General features: G+C 35.1%; 1 protein-coding gene across 8 annotated transcripts in view; it reads right to left on the bottom strand.

Moving 5' to 3' along the window:
- Window positions 1-27,002, bottom strand: part of CNTRL (centriolin) — an 88,616-nt gene that overhangs the window by 44,015 nt on the left and 17,599 nt on the right. For 6 of the 8 annotated variants that reach the window (XM_076008996.1, XM_076008995.1, XM_076008998.1 and 3 more), the window contains 8 exons: window positions 23,650-23,780; window positions 21,845-21,986; window positions 18,716-18,902; window positions 15,144-15,337; window positions 10,162-10,281; window positions 9,065-9,293; window positions 7,590-7,699; window positions 3,308-3,502 (listed from right to left, as the gene is read on the bottom strand). In XM_076008996.1, the coding sequence (XP_075865111.1) occupies window positions 3,308-3,502; window positions 7,590-7,699; window positions 9,065-9,293; window positions 10,162-10,281; window positions 15,144-15,337; window positions 18,716-18,902; window positions 21,845-21,986; window positions 23,650-23,780 (1,308 nt within the window). Of the gene's footprint in view, window positions 1-502; window positions 1,224-3,307; window positions 3,503-7,589; window positions 7,700-9,064; window positions 9,294-10,161; window positions 10,282-12,209; window positions 12,268-15,143; window positions 15,338-18,715; window positions 18,903-21,844; window positions 21,987-23,649; window positions 23,781-27,002 lie in introns of those variants that run through there. The other 2 variants (XM_012771716.3, XM_012771717.3) reach the window with 2 other exon arrangements.

The raw sequence follows: 27,002 nt of genomic DNA, 5'->3' as shown, positions 1-27,002 counted from the left end.
TTCGATTTTAGGTGTCTGCCTCCCCGAAATACAAGAAAGAAAAGTCTTTTCATTTTTGATGAACAAATGAGTGGTAGCTTAATTGGAAGGTTTTAATTTTACTACTGGTAAAACTTCAAGGGATTTTCAAAACTCTTCTCCCTGCACTTCCAAAATACACATTTGAAATCTTTCTGAAAAGGTTAACTGCAGATAACAGCTTATATTCTAAGTAAATTTAGGATTTTTATGGCCCAAGAAAGAATAAAAACAAAACTACTGCATTCATATCTATCAATCTTTAATATTCACCATTAAAAATTCCACTGAAACCTCTATATGCAGGACAAACATTTGGTTCCATATGCCAATGGTGTGCATTAAACACATGGGAGCAAAAGTAGATTCTGCAATTTTCATTACTGTGGAGCTCACAAAAGAGTTACTATAAAAACAGGAACTTACATCTGACTCCTCCTCCTTTTAAGTCCTTTGTTCAGAGAGAGAGAAAAAATGATCATACCTTAAGTTAGAATTTGTCCTGTTAAAACTGAGTCGTTGAGAACAGAGAAATTGTGGGCGGAACGCTTTCTAATGCTGTCTTCAAATTCATGTGCACTTCCCTCTCTGACAGCCACATTTTTGCAAGCGCTTTGGAGCCTCAGTAATTTCGCGGAGCCTCAAACCACATTCCTGGCCAAGAGTGAGTGGCGGCCCAGCCCGCCCAATCACCAGCAACCTCTGTGGGCAGGGCCCACCCTCCGAGCTTTAAATCAAAACACAGGAAGCTCCCCTGGGCCAATCACACCCAAACTTTGCAACAGATCACTACAGACTAATTCCTTCTAACGAACAGTTACCTTTTGCTTCCATAGGGCATTTCCCGATAGGGTAGAGCAAAACAAATCTTCTTTACTATGTTTGCTCTACTTATATTTGTGCTTCTAGCTATGAACAATAATATTGTAACTAAAATGGGATTTCATTTTTAAATGGTAACTTTTCCTTTTGAAACCTAGTTAAAAATACTTTTATTTGTTGAAAACCTGACTAGGCTTGGTTCTGAGCTCACAACCATTTTAAATTTCAAAAAATTTTATAATAATTAATCTCTTTGGACCTTTAATACGTTTGTGAGGAAAGGGCCTCACTGTAGCAGCATAAACGAGGGCTCCACCTCTTCCTAAAAGGGTGATTTGGAGCAAATCACTTAATCTTTCAAAAATATGCCACTAACCTCACATGGATGCCATGATAAAAATAATGTCTCACCAGCATATGCAAGATACTCAGCATAAGGCAAGGTACATCATAGGCACTAAATATGTTTGTTTTCTATGATATCTCAAAGCCTTTACTTTTAAGTTCTATTGGCTATTCAGAAAGATACCTCATCTGATTAAATAATAAACCTTTTAAATTAAATAAGTCTATCTACATCTATAGAAAAATACACCAGGATCCCACCCTGATTCTTTCTCCTTTGCTAAAAGATTCTCATTTTGTAGCCTAAAATGGAGTGCCTAACACTAGCTAATATGCAACTTTGCAAATCAGAAAAAAATGCTCCCTACAGGTGATGCTCCCTACATGTAAACAAATTAAAAAGAGATGTCTTTTTGTACTGGCACTAAGGCTGCAACCTTAAGAACTTTTAGTAGTTTTAACAAAAGCAAAAAGGAAACTTAAATCCAGTTTGTATATTTCATTCCCACTAGCACAGCTTGATTTTGGCTCCCTTCAAAACTTGTACAACATTCTTATGTTTCATTTAGCTCTTTTCTATATGTAATTCTTTTTTTTTTTGAGACAGAGTGTCACTCTGTTGCCTGGGCTAGAGTGCCCTGGGGTCGGCCTAGCTCACAGCAATCAAACTCCTAGGCTCAAGCGATCCTCCTGCCTCAGCCTACTTAGTAGCTGGGACTACAGGAACGCCACCTCGCCTGGCTAATTTTTTCTGTTTTTAGTTTGGCTAATTTCTTTCTATTTTTAGTTAGAGATGGGGTCTCCCTCTTGCTCAGGCTGGTCTCTCGAACTCCTGAGCTCAAGCAATCCTCCCTCCTTGGCCTCCGGAAGTGCTAGGATTACAGGCATGAGCCACTACACCCGGCCTATATGTAATTCTTTACAGAAATCTAGTGAAAATTAAACTCCTTGTCCACTAAGAATATCATAGTCATTTGTTGAAACAAAACACACAATCTAGGTATTAATTAGACTCATTGATCACATTTTTAATCAATTTTTAATTGGTTTCAATTTCTAGGCTTTTGTTAGAAAGGCTTTATTAAAAAGATTTGTTCTATAAGATTTGGATTCAGTCAAAAGGCCACACTCAAGGATCCAGAAGGCCACATGTGGCCCCAAGGCCACAGGTTAACCACCCCTACCAGAGAAATGTTTCATTTTTAGGGACAAAACAATATGAAATACCAAACAGCTTTAGTGCAATATTTGCAAAAAGGAATAAAGTATAAAAGGGAGTTTGAACACCTTTCAGCTCTTTCTGCTCTTAAAAAAAGAAGAAAAGAAGGTGATGAGGGAGAAAGGTTAAGAGGTTTGGACTGCATCTTAGAGCAGGTTTCTCTTGCTCTGAAATACAATGAAACTGAACCATTTAAAAAAATTAGTGTACCATGCAGCTATCATTTACTGAAAGCTACCTCCTTCAAGCCCTAGGTTGTTTTGTTTTAGACATACACACACATTTCATACGTGTGTATATATGTATATATGCATATATTTACATATAATACATACACATACACATATATTTATACATACACCTGTTATACACACACACACACACACACACACACACACACACACACACACACACACACACACATATATACAGTATTCCATAAGAGATTGGTTCCAGGACTCCCAACGGATACCAATATCCAATGATGCTCAAGTCCCTTATATAAAATAGTATAATATTTGCATTTAACCTACGTATATCCTCTCATATACTTTAAATCATCTCCAGATTACTTTTAATACCTAATACAATATAAATGCTATGTAAATAGTTGTTACACTGTATTGTTTAGGGAATATTGACAAAAAATGTCTATACATGTTCAGTACAGATGCAACCATCTTTTTTTTTTAATATTTTCAGTCTGAGGTTGGTTGATTCATAGATGCAGAACCTACAGACACAGAGGCCTGACTATACATATACATCACTTATATTTGTGCATCAAACTAAAAGAGACTTTCAGAAAGGATGCTGTCACTAACAATGATGAGACATGTACTGTCTAGACAGAACAATATTCTAGTTTCCACAGAACAAGCCAAAATTTCTCAATTTACTCACATGTTTTGGGTCTTTGGAATCCATGCTATCTATGGCTATTTGCAGGTCCTTGATCTCCTTCTCCTTTTCAGCAATTTCTTGTCTTTGCTTTTCCATCTGTAGTTCTAGATCCAGAGCTTCCTGGCGTAATTTATTTACAAGCTGTATCCTACCACTCAATTGCTTGAAAAGAAGGTCTTTCTCTGCTTCTGAAATCTAATTCCCCGAAACCCAGATACATAGTTAACAGAGGATAGCAACACTGATTTATAAAGACAACAGTGTCCACAATTTAAAAAGATATTCTATGTTCTATCAGATTTTTTTTTTTTTTGAGACAGAGTCTCGCTTTCTTGCCTAGGCTAGAGTGAGTGCCGTGGCGTCAGCCTAGCTCACAGCAACCTCAAACTCCTGGGCTCAAGCGATCCTCCTGCCTCAGCCTCCCGAGTAGCTGGGACTACAGGCACAAGCCACCATGCCCGGCTGAGATATATATATATATATATATATATATATATATATATATATATATATATATTAGTTGGCCAATTAATTTCTTTCTATTTTTATGGTAGAGACGGGGTCTCGCTCAGGCTGGTTTTGAACTCCTGACCTTGAGCAATCCGCCCGACTCAGCCTCCCAGAGTGCTAGGATTATAGGCGTGAGCAACCGCGCCTGGCCTAGCTTTTTTTTAATATAAGTAAAATGTGGGAGTTATCTAGGCACTCCATGTGTATCTTATATGTTAAAAATCTTATTTTATAAAAGTTTATGAAAATAATTTAATAGCAGGTACAAATGAAGTTACTCTAGTAGAATCAACTTGCAAATTAATTAATAATTACCATAGTATTACTGATAGCTGACTTTATCTAGCACTTACTATGTGCCAGGCACTGTTCTAAACTCTATATCTTCTAACTTACTTAATCTTCAAGATAGAAAGCATATTTATTCCAATTTTACAGATAAGGAAACTGAACCATAGAAAATTTAAATATCTTGCCCAAGGTCATACTAGGAAGTTGTGAAACTAAGACTTTGTATGACTCTAGACAATTTTACTAGCTCTATACTACAGTTTCCTAATTAGTTTAAATATGAAGATAGTTGACCAATAAATATGACTAGTAATATAGAAGCAATAACTTAATATTCTATCTCCTACTTCTAACTGCTTTTAGCATGGAGATTGAAACAAATATAGAAATGTTTCTCAAAAGTCCATATAGAAGTATAAAAGAGATGCAGACAAAAAATTGGAAGGACATAAAATAAAATACTGATGATGATTATGTAATTCCCCATAATTGTAATACCTTTATAATCAGGAAGAAAATTTAAAATGCCATGTTCACCAGTAAAGCCATCTCACACTACAGAATTGTAAAATATAGCAAATTCTCCTTAAATTGAGATTTTTATTTCACTGAATAAGAACCAGGCTGAAGCTTACCTTTGTTAGCATGCCAAGCAAATGAACAGCATAAAGAAAAATTCACACTTATATTTACTCATTTCAAATAACTATTTTTCCAAGTATATTTTAGAAGCATCCATCTATTTAAAAATTATGAATATTATTTACATTTATCAATCTATGTAAAGCTTTGGCCAGTGCTATGGCCAAAGAATGTTAAAAAAACATTCTTATTGAATTATCAAACCATCTTGATAGCTCCTTTCTGGTTTTTTTTTTTTTTTTTTGAGATGAGGGTCTCACTATGTGCCCAGGCTGGTCTGAAACTCCTGGCCTCAAGCGATCCTCCCACCTCAGCCTCCTGAGTAGCTGGGAATACAGGCATAAGCCACTGCACCTGGCTTAAGTCCTATCCATTTTACTGCCTAATTTTCTCTAGAATCAGTTGGCTTTCTCTCCACGTCTAGCAGCACCTTCCTGGTTGGTGTGAGCCATTATCATCTCTTGCCTGCACTGAACAATAGCATTCTGACAGTGTACACATCTCCATTCTTTCCATCTCCTTCACCCCATTTCACTCTCACACAGTAACTAACATGACAAGATCAGCCATTCAACTACCTAAAGCCCTTCAAAGGTTTCTCATTATATGCAAAAATAAAATTCAAACTCTTAAAAATGGCCTTCATGCCTCATGAAGTCTGGCATGATCTTTAATTTCATGCCTCTTTAACTTCATCTTCCACTCTGCAGAGAAATCTTTAGTCTGAAGGCCTTTGCACACCTGTTACCTCTGCCTGTAATACTCTTTCCCCCAACTCTGCCTCATTGGCTCCTCATCCTTTGCGTCTCAGCCTAAACGTCACCTTCTCAGAGAAGCCTTGGTGGATCTCCACAGACTAAATTATATCTTTTATTATCACTCCTAATTTTGCTTTTTCTATGACACTGATGTTATTTAACTATATCTTCCTTTTTTACTTTTTTGTTTGTTTATTATGTATTTCCCCTACAAGTCTATCCATAAAAGAAGGACACAAGTCTCTTTTGTTCATTATTCATTAGTCAGTGACAGGCATATAGTAAAAACTTCTAATATACTTGAATCAATTGTTGTTATTATATAATTTGAAAGTAACAATACAGTGTGTCTTTTAAAAGAATCTATAATTTGGACTTCACATTCTTGTTCTACCTTAACATGGTATGAATGCAGTTACCACTATAATTTTGAAATACTCATTTTAAAAGTTGTAAATAACTAAAACTGTTTACAAACTTTAAAATGTCAAAATAAATGATCAAATTAAAAAGCTTCTGTACAGCCAAAGAAACTGTCAAGAGAGCAAACAGACAACCCACAGAATGAGAGAAAATTTTTGCAAGCTATATATCGGATAAAGGGCTGATAACTAGAATTTATATAGAACTCAGGAAAATCAGCAAGGAAAAATCAAACAACCCTATCAAAAAGTGGGCAAAGGACATGAACAGAAATTTTTCAAAAGAAGACAGAATAATGGCCAACAAACATATGAAAAAATGTTCAACATCTCTAATCATCAGGGAAATGCAAATCAAAACTGCAATGAGGTATCACTTATCTCCAGTAAGAATGGCCTTTATCAAAAAGTCACCACTTCCCACCCTTGATGTGCAGTAAAAAGAATTAAAAAAAAAAAAAAAGTCACCACATGATAAATGTTGGCATAGATGCGGAGAGATAGGAACACTCCTACACTGCTGGTGGGACTGCAAACTAGTTCAACCTCTGTGGAAAGCAATATGGAGCTACCTTAAAGTAGATCTACCATTTGATCCAGCAGTTCCACTACCGGGCATCTACCCAAAAGATCCAATGACACTCTACAAAAAAGTCCCCTGCACTCGAATGTTTATAGCAGCACAATTCACAATTGCAAAGGTGTGGAAACAACCCAAGTGCCCATCAATACATGAGTGGATTAATAAAATGTGGTATATTTATACCATGGAGTACTATTCAGCTTTAAGAAACAATGGTGATATAGCACCTCTTGTATTTTCCTGGATAGAGCTGGAACCCGTTCTACTAAGTGAAGTATCTCAAGAATGGAAAAACAAGCACCACATGTACTCACCAGCAAATTGGTATTAATGGATCAATACCTAAGTGGACATATAGGAATAACATTTATTGGGTGTCGGGCAGGTGGGAGGGGGAAGGAGGTATATACAAACATAATGAGTGAGATGTGCAACATTTGCGGGATGGTCATGCTTGAAGCTCTGACTTGAGGGGGGAGGGGGGCATGGACAATATATGTAACCTTAACATTTGTACCCCCACAATATGCTGGGATTAAAAAAAACACTTTTTAAAAAATTTTCTCCTTATGCAATCACAACCATGGGTTTGAGGTGCTTACTTCATGACACACTGATAATTTCTGAGAGTATGTTACTTCAATCTTTTTGTATACCATATTTTATGTCTTGTTTGTTTTTGCTTCTTGTGTTTGATAATGTTCATGCTGTAGCAGAGATGTCTTCTGGTTCTTAATCTAGGTCCCAGGATGTTAAAGGTGGAGGGTGCTTAATTAAATTAGAAGAGATATATCAGGAGCAATTTCCCTGGGTAAAGTAGCCACTTTCATAATATAGCAGATTAAATATACCTTTTTATATATATTTGAAGTAATTTATATAGTTTATGAAATTCTAATTGGATATCAACATGAATGGAAGGAAAATGTAACTGGGAAAAGTAGAACCATATTTGACTCTGAAATTTATTATTTCATAATTAGGCAGCACTGATTTTAAAACTTTTATATTGTTATAAAGCAAAAACATACTCATTTTTCATTTCCTCTTAGCATTGCTGTTTTGCTTTTACATACTTTTTTTAGTTGTATAGCTTCTTCCAGTTGTTTAAATTCTTCTGTAGCTCTTAAAATTTGTTGTTCTGCCTTTTCTATTTCATCATGTAGTTCTGATAGTCGAGTTTGTGCTGAAAATTTAAAAACCATGCTCACATATACATACACAAGTAAAACCTAGAATTCTGAAATTACTACATTTTCTTTCTTTGCAATAACCTCTTCTCCCTCAATTAATTTGTCATTATAGATCAAAAGAAATTTTTAAATAATCTCTATTAATCTCTAGAATAAGTTGTTTTGTGATATGCTATAGAACTATATTGATCCTTTTATCTGTAAAATTCTTAACATAAAGGGAGCTTTATTTGATATTCCCAACACTAGTGAACCCTTTTGAGAAAATAAGGATTTTACTGAGAAATATGCATTTTATATGTACCTAAGTTATAATTAGGTTCAGAGTATTAAAAAAAAACCCTTGTGTTAGAGGCAAATGTTTTATGATAGGACTTTCTATCAAGAAATTCACTAGTGAGCTGTCTCTCCCAGATGGAGGTGATCTCAAATCAATTATTTTCTAGCTCAAATTTCAGATTTGTCTCACGGCCAACCCTCCTACAAAACTATTAGCCGGTCCCTTGAAGTTATTCGGCACATATATCTGATTTATTTTTGCTTTCCCGCTCCAGAGCCTTGCATATAATATATGTAGACATGGAGAACTCAGTCTCTTCTCTCCCCTCACCAAGTCAACCTCTACTGGCCTTCCATGTCTTCCATTTAGCTACTAAACAAGGGAAGATAAGCTGCTAATCTGATTGGTTAGAGCCCCATAGGGCCATGATTACTAGTGGGATGCATGAACTCAGGTCAGCCTTCTCTTTCTTCCCTATCCACACAGCCGAGTAAGTGGATTCAAAGTTTGTCATTGGCAGAGACTCTAAAGTGACTTCTTGGCTTGACTTGTTCCTCTACGTGGCTTGCCAGAAAGTAGTAAGATCCTTTGAATTAAACTGTGGGGTTAGGAGGAAGGTTGGAGAGGTGGAGTGTAGGGTATCAGAAAGAGTCAGAGATTAGCCTTAAGAGTCAGAGGTTAGCCTAAGGAGAGTGCTCCATTCCAACTTATACAAAGCACTGCTTTAGGTTTTGGCTACACGTACAGCAATCAATAAAATGGTTCTTTACTTGCTTAAATTATTACCAATTATGGCTTTGAGTGTATAGTTCCAATGCCTGTTGGCAGGAGGAGATTTATGCATTCTTGGATTCCCTGGACATGCTGCTATCAAATTACTGTCAAAAGACCCATTCTCAACCATAACAGGAATCATTAAAAAATAGTCTGCTCAATGAATCAATACTTCTGTTTTAGACTTTTTATGTAAACAATATAATAAATACCATCAGCATATTTAATTAAAAGTTATAAAAAAACTGGCCTACATATTCAATCTTTTTATGTTTTTAAAGAATTTAAAATAACTTTTAAAAACCTGCACTTATTTTTTTTTCTTTGTCTTCCAGTTGTATATCCAGTGGTGCAGGGGCTTTCAAGTTCACATGTTCCTTTCTAAGTTGTTCCACTTCATCTGGCTGCATCTTCTTGATCTGCACTGCCTGGGAATTATCAATAATGTAACTCTCTGTAGCGAACATATTTCTCTTGTATCTTGATTTGCCAATGTAAGGGCTTTCATCTGGGGTGTTATCAACTTCAGCATACTAAAAGCAAAATACATTAATAGATTTATGATTTAATAAGTAACTTCCAAATAGTCAAATGATATTATTCATTTTATTAGTAATAAACATATCACAGAATTGCCCGTTTATATTAATACTATATGCCTAGAAGTTTAAAAAAATATATATTTTTTGTCTTATTCTTAATATATCCAAAAAAATTAGAACTAAAAATGGTCTCAAAAGGACTTTTCTTCTTACTACTGAAGAGTGAAAGTTTGGATTGACTGATTAAAGAACTGCCTACAGTTATGTGATTTTTAGTTCCACTTAATCTTTCAAATTAGAAATCTGGATGTTTTATTTTGGTTTCTTGGCTGATATAAGTAAAATCTCAGTCTGATAAATTTTAACAATTAAATTTTTAAAAATTAAATAATATATGATATTGGTTGGAGTCATTGGGTCTTAGAATTTAGGCAGTCCCCCTGTTGTACTGGTATTTATAGCATTTGTATCAATAATGGTTGCCTAATACTGAACCCAGTGATTACTGAACAGACCATGTAGGGAGATGACTATTCCATGGTACTACAGCACTTTCTCTGGAAGTTTGGATTTAAGGGACCTGATTAACCCATACTCTCAAGCAAGGTAACTGCTGCTTTTGGTTATAGATATGGCTGTAGGCAAAATTCTCTTGGGGGTTTTTACCTCTTTAAGATATTTTTCTAACTCCCTGAGCCAAATATTTCACAGATTCAATCAAAATGCAGTTTACTTCCTTCAAACAAGAAAGTGGAGTAGTTATTGATAAAATCCTTTATATGTCTCCACCTCCTGCCCTTCCCCAGCCCAACCCCATCTGGCTTTAATTTTGGATTACTAAAATATTAAAATAACTTACCTCTGATGGATAATAATTTAGTGGTTCAAATTTAGCATCAATTTTATGAAAGGCCAATTCCTGTTCCAGCTCATACTGCTTCTGACATGCTCGTGTTAGTTCCATGGTCTTCTGTTTTAGCTATTAGCCCAATATATATGAGACAATGTATCAGTAAGTTAATATAAAGGTATAATGATATGGCAAGTTCTCATCATAACTAAAAATTATATTTTGAAAACTCCACAGCAAATCACACAACATTTAGAACACTTTATCTTAATTCTAAAGTACTATAAAAAATGAAATACAAAATTATCATATGAGATCACATAAAAGACCTTTGAAGTTTATATGCTATTAAATAAAGACTTTAAAGGTCATTTAAATTTGTTTTATCTAAACATGAAAATAACTCTGTATCAATTATTTTTCTGTAACTAGCTACTAAGTACCTGCTTCCTGATTTCTCAATAATTAACACTAATTTATTGGACTGTTTATTCTATTTTAAAGATAGCTTCAAATCATGGGGGGAAATGATAATTGACATTAACTACAGAGGAATGAGGAAGAATGAGAAGGAGGAAAATAAGAGGTTGGTTTTAATGTTGTACTGTTGTTGCTGTGGTATTTGTGGCTAATGGCATCTCAGTTTTAAGTGTTCAGAACATTATTCTTTGTAATAGAGGGAAAGGAATGTGAATAAGGTCAATCAGATCCAAATATGTAATATTAAATTTTTAATAAAGTAATTCTATTACAATTATAACTTTTTAGTTATCCTTAGAAATTTTTGGAGCTAGGAGAAGACAAAAAATTATCCAGTCTGAGTCTATGAATTTATAAATAAAGAAATTAATTCTGAGATTGGTAAACTAACTTTTCAAAAGATATATATTAGATTAGTGGCAGAGGCTAAATATTTTATTAACTAACTAACAATACTGGTCCCCTTTCTACTAAACCAGTCCTTTGAGTTCATTTCAAAGGTCCACTAAGTGATATTTTTATCTTTTTTTTTTTTTGCCACTGTCTGATAGTAGAGATCAGATAACAAACATGCAGAAAATTTTCATTAATATAAAAATGCAAGCTAAAGAGAATAATACATAAACAAACACGAACATTTTACAAGGCCCAGGAAATCAAAGTCGTGCATGATTTACTTTACAGTCATCTCCTGATTATCCATCAAAATGGAAATAATGCTAGCCTGGATAATAGGTAACATTGAGTCGAGTACTCACTGTGTGCTAGACACTGTGCTAAGCATTTTACATATGTTATTTCACTGAATCTTCACAACCACCCTATGAGATGATAAAAGCTGCACAGAGAAGTTAAATAACTTGCCCAACTGCATAGCTGGTAGTAGAAGACACAGAGTTCAATTCCAAGACTTCTGATTTCAGATATAACACTCTTCTTATTGTGCCATGCCGCCTCCCATGTCCTAATGCAGGGTGTCCAGCACATTTCCCACACTGATATTTTTCATTGAATGCTCATAAGTCCCTGAGTCTCAAAGAAGCAACTTACAACCAACAGTGTCAATTAATCTTAGGCTTCTCTCCTCAAAGCTCATTGTAATAGGGGAAAACAAAAGGCAAATGTAACTGGTATCATGGAGAATGCATGGACTGGTCCTCTGTAGGCAAATAATAATAAATAATCTGTGCATTCCAAAGTACTATTGTGTCTTTTATTGCCCTAAGCTTACATATAGTAAGCACTCAATAACTGTCTATTGAAAAAACTCTTGAGAGCAAAATAGGAGTCAAATGAACTGGAAAGTAGGCTAGTTGCAGTATTAGCTGTGGATAATCAAGAGTTGACTGCATGTAACATATTCACCAATCATAAAAATAATATAAATTCTTTCCTCCATATTCAAATTTGCTTTTGTATGTACACATCTATTAAGGAAATAATACACACATACACACAAGCAATTTCTCAAGGATGCAAGCCAGTTTCACAACTTAAAATATAAGCAAGCATATTAATACAAGTTATCATGCAAACCACGAAAAGCATAGTGTACTGTTCAGCCCTGAAAGAACTACCTTTAAGGAAGAATAAAGAATCAGCCAGAAAAGGGCCTGCAAGAAACCAAGAGAAGGGCTAAAAGGAGAAAGAAGCAAACAGATATTGTCACCTGGAGAATTCTAGAAAGTTAAGTTGTAATAATATAAGTTGCTCTTTATTGACAACTTACTGTAGGAAGATATGATGTTAATAATCAGATGATTATTAGTGGTTTTTGATTATATATACTTCTATTGCTGTCCATTCCATAATAAAGTAGAATAAATTGCCAGGTGTGGTAGCATGGAATACCAAAAGGATATATACTAACATCTGGGGAATGGGGTGGACTTTCATTTCTACTGTAAATATTTGTATTATCTAAATTTGTTATAATAAACATACACAAATTTTGTATATAAACATGTTTTTAAGCGGTTAATGATAAAAATAACATAATGACACAGAAGAGTACAATCTGACTTCTAACAAAAATAGTTACAGAAAAAAGTAAAAACTGCTGACAATTTACAAAACATTTATTCACAGAAGAAACATATCAACATTAAACATAAGCAATAGAGAAAACTACACAATCATAACAATTCATAATTTTGTGATAGTACAAAGTCTTAAGACACAACATTTTGCCAAAGTTTTCAATGGATTGATTAACATGCACCAGGGAGTCAGCATATAGAAATTATAAAGTTCTTTTATTTGAGTAATAAAAGATGGATTTTATGTTCCAAAAAAGAACCATAACTCAGGAAAATTTATTAAATGTCTACAAATGTCACATGATACCACATTAAGTACTGTTTTTTATTTTTGTATTTTAAACACAAAAGTTATGTGATGGCATACCAAGTTCACTGTTTAAATAAAATTGATTGCCATGTAATTTTTCGCTGGTTTCATTACTCATCTATCCATTCTACTTTATTTATTTATTTTTTTTATTTCTTTTTTAGAGATGGTACCTCACTATATTGTCAAGGCCGGTCTCCAAGCTCAAGCAGTCCTCGTGCCTCACTCCCAAGTAACTGAGGCTATAGTACATGCTACCACACCTGGCAATCTATTCTATATTATTATGGAATGGACAGTAATAGAAGTATGTATAATCAAAAACCACTAATAATAATCTGATTATTAACATCATCAATATATGCCTTTAGAATGCAGCTGAGATATTTGAAAACTATCTTCAAATAAAAGGCACATGAAAAAACTCACAAATACTCTGAATATTTGAATAATATTGCTGGGGAAGCTGGTCTTTCCATCATGTCCCCTTGGTATAAATACCTTTTTTCTCAAAGAGACGTTCAAAAAGGAGGTAGTTAAGAATTATATTTCAAGTAACAATTTTCTTCCCCACACAAGGAAGGGAACATTGTTTTCTCCTTGTTAAAAAAAAGTAACTGATCAGGCAGAATTGTTCTTGTTAACAAAACCAATAATTAAGCCAGAATGCCAGTCTTGAAAGGGAGATGCAAAAAAGGATAGATGTATCTACTATTCTATTAGTTATACGATAATTCCCTAAATTATAAATAGATCAGAATAAGGAATTGTTGGAAGAAAATAAAAGAGGATATCAATGGTTTTTTTTTTTCCTTCAGGGAAAATAGCCTAAGTTTCAGAATCAGATTCTCTGGCTGAAAAAATCTTTTAAGGTCATTTAGTCCATTTCTCTGTCTAATATTCTTGATCATTCCCCAAAACTCTGAGCATATGGTCATTCAGCCTCTGCCTGTTTTAGTGACAGCAAACACAATCCAGAGTTACCACATTTTATCTCAGGACAGCTATTAGAAATTTCTATTGTATTACTAAATGAAAATGTGTTTTACCATAATTCCATTTACCAGGCCTTATTTTTATCTCATGGGAACTTAGTATATAACTCTTGTCCTTCTTCCATAAAACACTCCTTAGAATTTCTGAGAGTAATTCTCATAGCTCACTGAGTCTCCTCTTTTCCCCTGTTCTTTTGTCCATTCCTCATATAACATAGTCTTAAGAGGTCTGAAGCCTCTGGGACAGTCACCTTCCAGATAAACATACAGATAAACATACGCTATCTAGTTTGTCTAAATCTTTCTGTTTGAATATATTTTTTCCTACTTCAACCATAAAGCCAAATTATACAAAATTTAAATATTATAGAAATGCACATAGGGCAATTTGAAAGTATTCTATAGTTTTACTCCTCAGAAACAAGAGATTGGTATATATTCTGCCATTTTTCCCTAAAATACTACTAAGTATTTTTAGATATAGTATCATACTTAATATACTGTTTGGCAACTTGCTTTTTTTTACATAGTAAAATGTGTTAGACAAACTTCCATGTCATGATACACAGCTCTACCTCATTTTATTAACAGTAACACTGTATTCTACCACATGAGAGTCTGCTGAGGAACATTTTAGTTATTTGCAATTTTTGCTACTATGAATAATGTTGTAGTGAATATCCTTATATATGTGTGTGTATACCTATACATATATATACATATGCATATATATGCAAAATCTTTATACATTCTTGCTACCATTTCTGTAGAATATATTATTAAAAATGGAATCTCTGAGATATCAAGTATATCCATTTAAAATTTGGATGATTTCACCAAATTGCCTTCTAAAAGTTTTGCCAATGTACAATCTCATCTACAATGTTGTTGTTTTAAAAAATACAAACATCTAGGGGCAGTCTCATCAAATCCTCATAGTGGGGAGTGTTACCTTCCCCTTTTGTTCTGGATACCACAATTCACATAACACAGCCCAAAACAGCATTATTCTTCCAGGAAGCCTTATCACAGAGTGCACAGTTAACTACAATTCATAAAGATGTTAAACCACATCTTCCCCATTCTATGGTCAGGAAGTTGTATTTTTAGGGCAAAGCATTCATGTCTTAAGAGAACAGCCAAAAACAATAGCAAATATGAACTTACCAATTCATTTTTTGTGTTTAGGTCACTTTGTAGCTCCTTACAGCTCTGTTTCTGTAACATGGCCTCCTCTTTTAATGATTTGTTCAGTTTACCTTGATGTTGAATTTCCTCAAGGAACCTTGTTTGCTTGCTTTTAAGCTCTTCAGTTTCTATTGTCTTTTTTTCCAAGTCTCTTTCCAGTCTTTCTACTTCTTCTGAAAATAAAAATTTAATAGTTTATCATTATATTTCCTACTTGAAAAAAAGTAAGAATATTTCTTAAAACAATAGCAAAAAAGTCTAAGAATAATGTTAATACAGTTCTAATCTTAAAACTATCCATCATGGTTTTGGGAAAAAAGACTATTTTGAACTTGAAATTGATTTATATTAAAAGGCAAGAAGGCATTATTATTATTTGGATTACATTTTTAAAAGATAATACTTTACTCTCAAGTATTTAATCCAATTAGTGTGTTGATAAATGAAGTTTCTTCCCCAAGTCCCCTTTAAAAAACATGCACTATTTTATTTGATATTAGTAATTGCATTTAAAGGATACTGCAAACATGTTTGTAAAACACTACATTCTCTTAAAATCCTTCAAAAGCTTCTTCTTAGGATAAGATCCGGAAAGCTTACATGAAGGCCCCCCTCTTCAGCCTCATCTTCAAGCATACTCAACTACAGCTTTGCTAAAATGATTCCAGTTCTTCAGATTTGTAAATGCCTCTTTTCACCTCCAGGCTTTTATTCACACCTTTTACCTGGAACTGTCTTCCTCTATCTCCTACTGTGCTATTTTATTTTATATCCTCCAGATCTTAAGTTTTTTTTTTTTTTTTTGAGACAGAGTCTCGCTTTGTTGCCCAGGCTAGAGTGAGTGCCATGGCGTCCTAGCTCACAGCAACCTCAAACTCCTGGGCTCGAGTGATCCTTCTGCCTCAGCCTCCCGGGTAGCTGGGACTACAGGCATGCGCCACCATGCCCGGCTAATTTTATATATATATATCAGTTGGCCAATTAATTTCTTTTTATTTATAGTAGAGACGGGGTCTCGCTCTTGCTCAGGCTGGTTTTGAACTCCTGACCTTGAGCAATCCGCCCGCCTCGGCCTCCCAAGAGCTAGGATTACAGGCGTGAGCCACAGCGCCCGGCCAAGATCTTAAGTTTTAAATAACATTTTGAGAAGCCTGCCCTGACCCCGAGGTTAAATGCTTCTTAGGGATGCTCCCCTGTCACCCTGAACTTCTGCTATAGCCCCTGTCACACTGGGAGTTATAAAATATGATCAAATAGCTTGGCTCTCTGCCTTCCCCACTAAAGCTTCACAAAAGCAGAAACTGCATCTATCTGCATCACCACAGGATCCTAACATTAAAGACTTCTAATTAATATTTTAAGTCATGAATGAACCATAAGTAGTTTAAGCATTCCCCTAAAAGTATATTTATATGGTGACTTTCCTTTGCATTATTTATATTTTTAATGATTCCAAAACATAAACTTCAGAATAACAAATGCTGAGTTAGGGGGAATTCCAAACTATTAGAAATTTGCCGTGTTTCTCAAGTATTGGATCAAACCAAGTGAAATTGCCATTTTTTTAGGTCAAAACAGACTAACATCAGTTTCAAATGGCTGAACTTACAGGCTCATTTCCCAATACTCTAAAACGGCTATTTCATACCTTTCTCTTTCTCCTCAAACCTCCCATACATCTTTTCTATTTTTTCTCTCAGCTGATGACCTCACATTTCATTGAGAAAATGACCCCATCAGTGGGAACTCCCTTCTTTTCCACCACCAAAACAGCAACTACCCACATGTGCACATATCTTCTCTCCTTTCTGATGGAGAAAGTGTCCCTCCTACCAAGGGACTATTTTTCCTCCTTTTCTCTAATCTTGTTCTCTTGTCTCCTCAAGGACCAAAAGAATTGAGCCATGAATTCTTTCTCCCTTCTGATCTTGAACATTATTGTTTCTTTGATTATTGGCTCTGAGATTTACTGCATTCATTGTTTCTGCCCATTTCCTGGTCTAGAAGCTATTGGTGAATTTTTAATTTTTTTAACTTTTAGACTTTTATAAAAAACTCATTTATTAAGTACTAGGGAAGAGAAATGGTGGGAAGAAATTTCTTATCTTCAGGCAAATGTCCCCCTCTCATTTACTCTTCAACTCATTATAATCTAACCTTTGTCTCTACCACTCCTTAACTGCTCCTGTCAAGATCATCATCACATGTTGCCAACCTAAAGCACTTCTCTGATCATTTCACTTCATGTCTCAGCAACATTCAACATGGTTGACCACTTCCTCTCGTGAAACCTTCTTCTCTGGGCTTTTGTAACCCACTATTTCCTGATTTTCTCTTACTTTGCTGGCCTCTCATTCTCAGTTTCCTTAACTGGCTGCTCTTCTTTCTCATCCCAACGCCTGCCTGAATGAGCTGGTTTCCATAGAAATAAATATCACTTTTATGCTGATGACTCCCAAATTTATATTTCTAGTCCAGATTTCTTTAAACTCCAGATTCACATTTCTGACTCCTTACTTGACACCTACTTGGTTGCCTTACAGACATTTCAAACTCAACATGTCCTAAACAAAACTCTGAATGCACCCATTTTTATAAACGATATATCATCATTTAGCCACTTACTCAAACCAGAAGGCTGAGAATGAGCCAATTCATTAGAAAGTGCTGCTGATTCTACCTTCCAAGTTGATCCATCTATTTTTCATATTCACATCCATCACTTAAATACAGACCATCCACATTTCTAGCCTGGATTACACCCATCTAAGTACTAACCAGACCCAACCCTGCTTAGTTTCCAAAATCATAAGAAACTGGGGATGTTCAGGGTGGTATGGCATAGACTTTAGCCCAGATTACTACACTAGCCTCCTAACAGGTCTCTTCCTCTCCATTTTGTCCTGTTCCAAATCATTCTCCACCATGCATGAAAAACTTCATATATACCTGGATCCCATGTCCCATATCTGCTTAAAAATTGTCAGTGGTTTTCCATTGCACATGGAATAAAATCCAAACCCCAAGATCCTGTGCCATTTCATTCCTCCCTATCTCTCCGAACTTTTTCTTGAACTATCCACCAATCCTTCTGATCTTCTTTCAGTTCCTTGAACTCAGCAGGGTCTTTCTAACCTCAAAGAACAAGCTGCTCTTCCTGAATGCCATTCTTCACACGGCTAACCGTTTTTTCCCTTTGCCTTCAGTTTACATGTCTTTTCCTCAGAGAGTCATTCTTTTATATCACAAAGAGGGTTCCCCTCAGTTACTTTATCTGGGTTCATTTGCTTTTTGTCTGTCTTCTCTACTAAAACGTAAGTTACATGAAGGCCAGCACCATCTATCTGTGCTGCTCATTAGTGTATCCATAGTACCATGTCCAGTGCCTGGTGCCCAGTACATGCTCAATAAATATTTGTTGAATGAATTGACTTAAGGTGCCATTTTCCAATACATTTTAATGGCATTATAAAGTTCATAATACATTTTTCTAGATAACTCCTGAAAACAAATTCTTCCCTTATCCAAATTTAGTTTAAATGTTATCTTACCTAAACTGAATCTCTCAAAAGCCTCCCGTCTATCTTGAGTGGTTACTGGCTGACCTTCCAAACTTTCCAGTGAACGGAGGTGGAAAATGGTAAACTGGAGATAATGAGGAAGGGTCACAATTGGATTTTCAATTAGAATCAAAGAAGTCAAATCTTGAAGTGATTTCAACTTGCTTACATCTTGTAGCTGAAATGATAAAATATTAGTATTAGGATAGTTTAATTTAAAAATCATAAACATGTTTAAAGGAAGTAATAAGTTAAGGAAATTTTTCTTAATATGGCAAGGAATTTATTCATGAAACCAATTATCCAAAAGTAGTGGTGTGAGGGCGGGACAGAAAGGGAATATATGAGTATTTATAGTGTACCAGGGTAATATTATACACTTTCCATTTACCATTTCCTGTGTGACATCTCACAACAACCTAGGATAAAGAAACTGAAGATCAAAAGAGTTAGGTGTGACCTAACAGGTGGCTCACGCCTGTAATCCTAGCACTCTGGGAGGCCGAAGTGGGCAGATCGCTCAAGGTCAGGAGTTTGAAACCAGCCTGAGCAAGAGTGAGACCCCATCTCTACTAAAAATAGAAAGAAATTAATTGGCAAACTAATATATAGAAAAAATTAGCCAGCCATGGTAGCGAATGCCTGTAGTCCCAGCTATTCAGAAGGCCTAGGCAGGAGGACTGCTCAAGCCCAGGAGTTTGAGGTTGCTTTGAGGTTTGAGCCCAGGAGTTTGAGGTTGCTAGGCTGACGCCATGGCACTCTAGCCCAGGCAACAAAGTGAGACTGTGTCTCAAAAAAAAAAAAAAAAAGTTAGGTGACTTTCCCAAAGCTAAGAGCCTGGAAGTAAATAAAACAGGACTTGAATTCAAGTTTGTGTAACTCTAGACCTGTTGTCTTTTCATTATACTAAATTAAAAAATGAATAGCTATAAAAAAGATTTTGATAAATCTTCAGATAACTGAGTTATAATTGATAGTTAAAAGGCATAAGGGTATGTAGAGATACATTTTTAAAGTAATATTCTTATGTTATTCAAAGAGGGACTTTAAAAGGTTTAGAAACAGAATTCCAAATAACTTGTACAAATAAAACTTCTCTCCTAAGTGAATATGTATCACTCTTAATTATGCCAACATCAAATATAGACTAGGTTGAGAACATCATACAAAATTAGAAATGAATATTTATTTATTGAATGATTTTCCTATTACTCAGCTGACACTGAGTACTACCTAAAGATCAAGTACTTTGAGAAATATTTGTAGCAAATTTTAGATTCTCTTCCCATTATCCCATAAGCTTCAAGAGCTCCAAGGTGATACTGCACAATATGGTATGAGGCTTGGGCTCTGAGGCTCTTGGGCTGTCACAGTAGAGTCACTTTACCAGATCTTTATGAAGATGAAATAAAACAGCATATATACTGTTAATAATATAGTGTTAAATAAATGTTACTTATTATTGGCCTCCACTGGTGAAGATTTAAGGAATACAGCCTTAGAGTTATTTGGTGTTTTAAAGTTTTTAAAGCATTTTTACATCTATCACTTCATCTGAGCCACATAATAGCCCTGTAAAGGAGGCAGTATAGGAATTAACTTTCTCCAATTTGAATAGTGTGTTTTAGAGGGATTATGGAATTCTCCAAGGACATGGAAGGCAAGTCTAGGCCCATACTTGAAATCACATCTTTCATTTTCTATTCTATAACTGATGTTCTATAAATTATAGCATGATTTTTCCCATTTTAATACAAATTTAAATTAAAGTTTACTAAGAAAATGCTTATTGAACACCTAATTATAAATAAATAACATCAGATCATAAATTATATTCCAGAGAAAAATATATATCAATATCCAATTATGTGAACTGTGATAATGAAGTTGTTCTACTATAAAAAGCTAGTGATCGGCATCCTATAACATCTAATATCATAATCACGATTAATTGATAAATCTGAAAACTTTACTACAAGGTAATATTCTCACTTCTTTTTTTTTTCAAGACAGAGTCTCACTTTGTTGCCTGGGCTAGAGTGCCATGGCATCAGCCTAGTTCACAGCAATCTCAAACTCCTGGGCTAAAGCAATCCTTCTGCCTCAGCCTCCTGAGTAGCTGGGACTATAGGCATTCGCCACCATGCCTGGCTAATTTTTTCTATATATTTTTAGTTTGCCAATTAATTTCTTTCTATTTTTAGTAGAGATGGGGTCTCGCTCTTGCTCAGGCTGGTTTCAAACTCCTGACCTTGAGCGATCCTCCTGCCTTGGCCTCCCAGAGTGCTAGGATTACAGGCGTGAGCCACCGAGCCTGGCCCCATATAAAGTAATATTGTTAGAAAAAAAAGAACTTGGTTCTCTAGGCATTCAGTGATCTAGATCCTGGGTACAAGCTATGACTTTAGATAAGGGACTTAACCTCTCCGAAACTTTACTTGTAAAATGGAATAAGATGATACTAACTCATAGTATAAAAGTAATCCCTGTACTACCTCTTTAACAAGAATGTTATAAGGCTCAAATGAAATGGTAAATATAAAAATGCTAAGAGATCAGTTCTTAGTTACTGTGGAACCCGTGCAAAATGAGGACTGCCTATATATTTAATTATTCTAGAGAATCCTGAATTAATATCTGAATTTGTTATTTGGTCAAAGGACCAAGACATGATAAAAGAAGAAGTGCCATTTTTACAAAACTTAGATTTTGTTTTTCTTTTCTTTTTTTTTTTTTTTTTGAGACAGAGTCTCGCTTTGTTGTCCAGGCTAGAGTGAGTGCCGTGGCATCAGCCTAGCTCACAGCAACCTCAAACTCCTGGGCTCGAGCGATCCTTCTGCCTCAGCCTCCCGAGTAGCTGGGACTACAGGCATGAGCCACCATGCCCGGCTAATTTTTTATATATATATATCAGTTGGCCAATTAATTTCTTTCTATTTATAGTAGAGACGGGGTCTTGCTCTTGCTCAGGCTGGTTTTGAACTCCTGACCTTGAGCAATCCGCCCGCCTCGGCCTCCCAAGAGCTAGGATTACAGGCGTGAGCCACTGCGCCCGGCCAGATTTTGTTTTTCAACACACCCAAAACTATGAAAAACTTCTTGCTATGCTGAGTAACTTACCGATGATATCTTGTTGCCTTTCAGATTGAGGACCCGCAAAGATTTTAACTTCTTCCCTAACCATACTGGAATATGCTCGATTTCATTTCCTGCAAGGTTTAGCTTTTGCAGATTACACAAATTTTCTATGCCTTCAATTTTGCTGAAAACCAAAAAATAAAATAAAAATTAGTCAGTACAATGATAGATTCCCTCCATTGTGTTTTTAGAATAAACAGCTTTGGTTCTATGTGAAATTCTTTACATAATTGTAATTTATCAACTTTTTTTTTTAATGAGAACAAAGAGAAGTAGCTAAAATCAAATTTACCAGAATAGCTAAACTGTCAACCCTACATTATTGTGCCCAGGAATTCTACCCATCTTACTGTCAGATTCAAGACTGATAACACAGAAGAGTGTGTCCATGGCAATCTCACTAACTACTGTGGAGAGTACTAGAAGGTACCCAAGAGAAGATGTCCTTAATTATTCTCTGAAGTCATTACAAAAAAAATTAGCTATGCCAGCAGGATAGGAGAGGCCCTAGAAAAATACTGTGTTTATGAATATAAGTATTTTAATCAGAATATTTAAATTAATAAAATATCACCCATATTGATGACTTTTGATTGATAAAATTTTTCCCAAATTACTTCCAATTTAATTCCGTGGTCAATTTTCTATACTGTGCAAATACTTCTAAGCTTCTCTCTATACTGGGCAAATATTTCTATGCTTCTCTATTTTCATTTTTATTTTGCTGAAATTATTTTCATTAGGATTAATTCTTTTTTATACAAATTTTATATTAAGAGTTTGATTCATTAATCAGTTTTTTTCCATTTCATTTTTGTCTTATTAGAACTTCTCTTCCTGTTAGTTATTTTGTTTTATTTTCTTGGCCATCATATTCATCAAGGGGGAAAACATGCAGATATTAAGATTTTCAAGATTTAATTCTTGCATTATTTTGCCTATATCAACTTTTCTATATGCAATTTTAGTCACTATCAATTTTATTATGTTTATTTCTCACAATAATATTTATTAGGAACTGGAAACAAGATTGGGGGTATAATTCTTATAGCAATGAGCAAAGAACATCAGGATAAAGACACAGGATCAAAATGAGTTAAAATATCTTTGGAATCAAAATGGCACGTTCTGCTTCATGTCAACAATCTTTATGTAATAAGGCAATGAATCATAGATAATATCTGGGGAAACTTCCTGTTAAAAATAAAATTAAGGCCGGGCGCGGTGGCTCACGCCTGTAATCCTAGCACTTTGGGAGGCCGAGGCGGGCGGATGGCTCAAGGTCAGGAGTTCGAAACCAGCCTGAGCGAGACCCCGTCTCTACCAAAAAATAGAAAGAAATTAATTGACCAACTAAAAATATATATACAAAAAATTAGCCGGGCATGGTGGCGCATGCCTGTAGTCCCAGCTACTCGGGAGGCTGAGGCAGTAGGATCGCTGAGCCCAGGAGATTGAGGTTGCTGTGAGCCAGGCTGACGCCACGGCACTCACTCTAGCCTGGGCAACAAAGTGAGACTCTGTCTCAAAAAAAAAAAAAATAAAATTAAGATAAAATTTGGTGCTCAATGTGTCGCCTTCTTTGATAATGCTAGATAAGATACTATTCTGTACTTTAGTAACACCAAAACATAAAGACAGTTACATATGTGAAGGGCTAGATTATCAATGAATAAAGATCAAAATACCTGCTGTTTCAAAGGATTCTTTTAGTAATGTGAGTAGCATTCATCTACCTCTCTAGAAAAGAAGACCCTGCGATGCCACATAAAGAAGTATTTACTCACCTGATTTTGTTATATGATAAATTGAGTTCACGTAATTTTAACAGTTTGTCCATCTTCTCAATCTTCCCTATTAGATTATAGCTGAGATTTAGTACTTCAAGTTTAATACATTTTTCCAAATTCTCGATGTACTAATTGGAAACAAATGAATAAATACTTTACACAACAGATGCCTTAACATAAAGCACAATATTTAAGTACATGCATCAAGGGCTGTTTTAATCAGTCATCAGAAAATAATAAACCTTACTGCTTACTGGAAAACCCCATGGTGCAGCTCTTCTTGACCAGGAATAGCAACTCTCTTTAAGCCACCAAACTCTCCTTGCCCCCCAGTGGATGACAACACTTCTTACATACTAAGACAATCAAGACTATCCAACAAGAATTCCCCCACTATCTTTCCCTTTGCCTCAACTTTTCCATGACTCCCCCTCCTCCTCTTTTCCTTTCTTCCAAGAGATAATGCTACAGTTTTAATGTCCTCTCCAAAACTCATGTTGAAATTTAATTGCCACTGTAACAGTGTTTTTTTGTTTTTTAACTAATCCCACTACAGATTATATAACAGTGTTTAAGAGGTTTTTAAAGAGGTACTTATGCCATCAGAGCCTAATAGCTGTCATGGGAGTTCAGCCCCCTTTTTCTCTCTGTCCCACGTGTGCTTGTGATGCTTTCTATCATGTTATGACACAGAAAGTAGGCCCTCACCAGATGCAGCCCCGTGATCCTGGACTTCCCAGCTTCCAGAACTATGAGCCAAAGAAATCTTTTCTGTAGAAATCACCCAGTCTGTGATATTCTGTTATAGCAGCAAAAACACTAGGCTAAGAGAGCTTTCTTTTTCTTTTTAAGTTAAATAAGGTATGTATGCTCTTGCATAATCTCATTGACTTCCTCCCCAACATCTTGCATATTCAATCTCTTCCTCCTGCATCTTCCCCTCAGCTGTTTTTTTCTTCTCTCTCTCTCTCTCTCTCTCTCTTTCTCAATCTCTCTCTCTCTCTCTCTCTCTGGTTTAAAGAACAGGAATAGATTTTCTCACAGTTCTGATAGTTTGAAGTCTAAGAACAAGATGTTGGCAGGTTTGGTTTTTTCTCTCAAGTTTAAAAGCAGTCATTTTCCAACAAGTATTCATTATGCACTTATTACATACAAGGTATGGCACCAGGCAATGAACTAGACAATTTGGGGATATTATGGTGAACTAAAAAATTTCTCCTTGTTGCATAGACTTTACATTTAATATGCTCAAATTTCTTCCATATAAAACAAATCACCTTGCACTGAACTTGTTTTCCTTTCAGGCCATCATCTTATCTCCCTTATTTGCCAACAATGGTCTAAAAAGAGTTGTCTTCATTTCCTTGTTCTACCTTCCATTCACTCCTATTCTACAGGCTGAGCATCACTTATCTGAAATGCTTGGGACCTGAAGCATTTCAAATTTTAGATTTTTTTAGATTTTGGAATACTTGCATTATGCTTACTAGTTGAGCATCCCAAATCCAAATATTGAAAAGCTGAAATGCTCCAATGAGCATTTCCTTTGAGTGTCATGTTGCTGCTCAAAAAGTGTTGAATTTTGGAGCACTTCAGATTTTAGATTTTTGGATAATGAATGCTCAACTTGTATTGGTAAGGCAATATATCTTCTATCACACCAATGTATTCAAATGTTCTCTGCAAGATTACCATTTATCATCTACTCCACAAATATTTATCAAACATGGATTATGAGCCAGGAAATGTTCTAGGTACTGGAAATGAATAGTTAATAAGGAAAGTAAGGTTATTGTTTTCATTCAAGGAGATATTTGCTTGCAAAATAAGCAAATAATATTTTCAGACAGTGAACAGTACTGACAAGAAAATAAATAAAACATTTTGTGACAAAATACAAGGTACCAAAAGGGCAGATTTGCCCATTGTGTTCAGTGCTATAGCACTACTGCCTGGCACATTTTGGGTGACTGAAATAAGTATTTGTTGACTGAAAGAATAAGAGAACATGACTCAGGAGAGGGTAACTAACTGTGATTGGGTGGTGAGAGAAGGCCTCACAAAGGAAGTATACTGAGTTGACACCTTACTAACAAGAAGCCAGCTTGAACATCTTGGGGCAGAAAATACCAGACTGACAGAAAAAAATCAGAGGCGCTAAAAGAATGAACTTGGTGGGTTCAAAAAACAGAAGGAAAGATTCTTTAACTGCCAAATCCAAATGACTTCTAAGTTTCCTTTTTATTTGATTATTCTGTGGCATTTTATATCATCCTTTGGCTTCCATTTATCATACTTTTGGATCTTCTCCTGTCCCAATAGCTCCCTCAGCCTTTTTCACTGAGCTGGCCTGTCCCATGCACTCTCTCTGACTCTCCTTCACTATTTCTCCTCTTAAATCTAGGCATTCTTCACACTATGCCCTAAATTCCCAGAGATCAGAGATATTTACCTCTCTATCTACCCCCACAGTTTAACCTAACATAAATATAATAACCACACAGTAACTATTTACTAATTTGATATTTCATGTTTGAAACTTTTAAACTCCAGCATGTTTCCTTTTTCATTACAGAAGACCTGAATATATTCTAGCAAAAATTTCAAACAAAACATAAAAAGCTCTCTTCATCAAGTCCCCATACTCACCCTACCCCACCCAAATCTCATTGTTCAAAGGTAACCATTGTTAAGAGGCTGGTATATATACATACAGAACCTTCTATTCATTTATGTCCATATATACACATATAGAAAAACAGAATATTTAAAAATAATTTGAGAGTATACTAAATAAAATGTTTCAGAATTTGTTTTTTTCACTGAATATACTATAGATATTTTCCCACATTAACACAGAGTTTTAACTCATTTTTTAAAAATAACTTCATAGTATTTCATGGTACCATAATTTATTTATCCAATTCCCTATTGATAAACTTCAATTATTTCTAATTTTTCTATTTAAATAATGCTTAATAAATATTACTCTATTGACATTTTTGTATACATTTGCAAATAATAACAGTAGAATAGACACCACGAGTAGAACTGCTAGGTCAGTCAATATAAACTCAATTGCTGAATCAAAGAATAAACACATTTGAAATTTTGATAAATACTACCAAATCATCTTAAAATGCTATACCAATTTATATGTCCACTAAAAACATATGAGAATGTCCATTTCCCACATCTTTTTGAATACTGAAATAATCTTCTCTAGTCTTGTCCTTTAGATACAATAGATGGAAAATGGTATCAAACTATTGTTTTGTGAACTAAAAATAAAGTCCAAAGCTCTCTGCTTACTGAATGGACCCCTCTTGGCCAAGAGAACCCCAGAAACA

Source organism: Microcebus murinus, chromosome 12 (genome assembly GCF_040939455.1).
Source record: "Microcebus murinus isolate Inina chromosome 12, M.murinus_Inina_mat1.0, whole genome shotgun sequence".
Taxonomy (NCBI): Eukaryota; Metazoa; Chordata; class Mammalia; order Primates; family Cheirogaleidae; genus Microcebus; species Microcebus murinus.
This window is presented reverse-complemented; position numbering and strand designations above follow the sequence as displayed.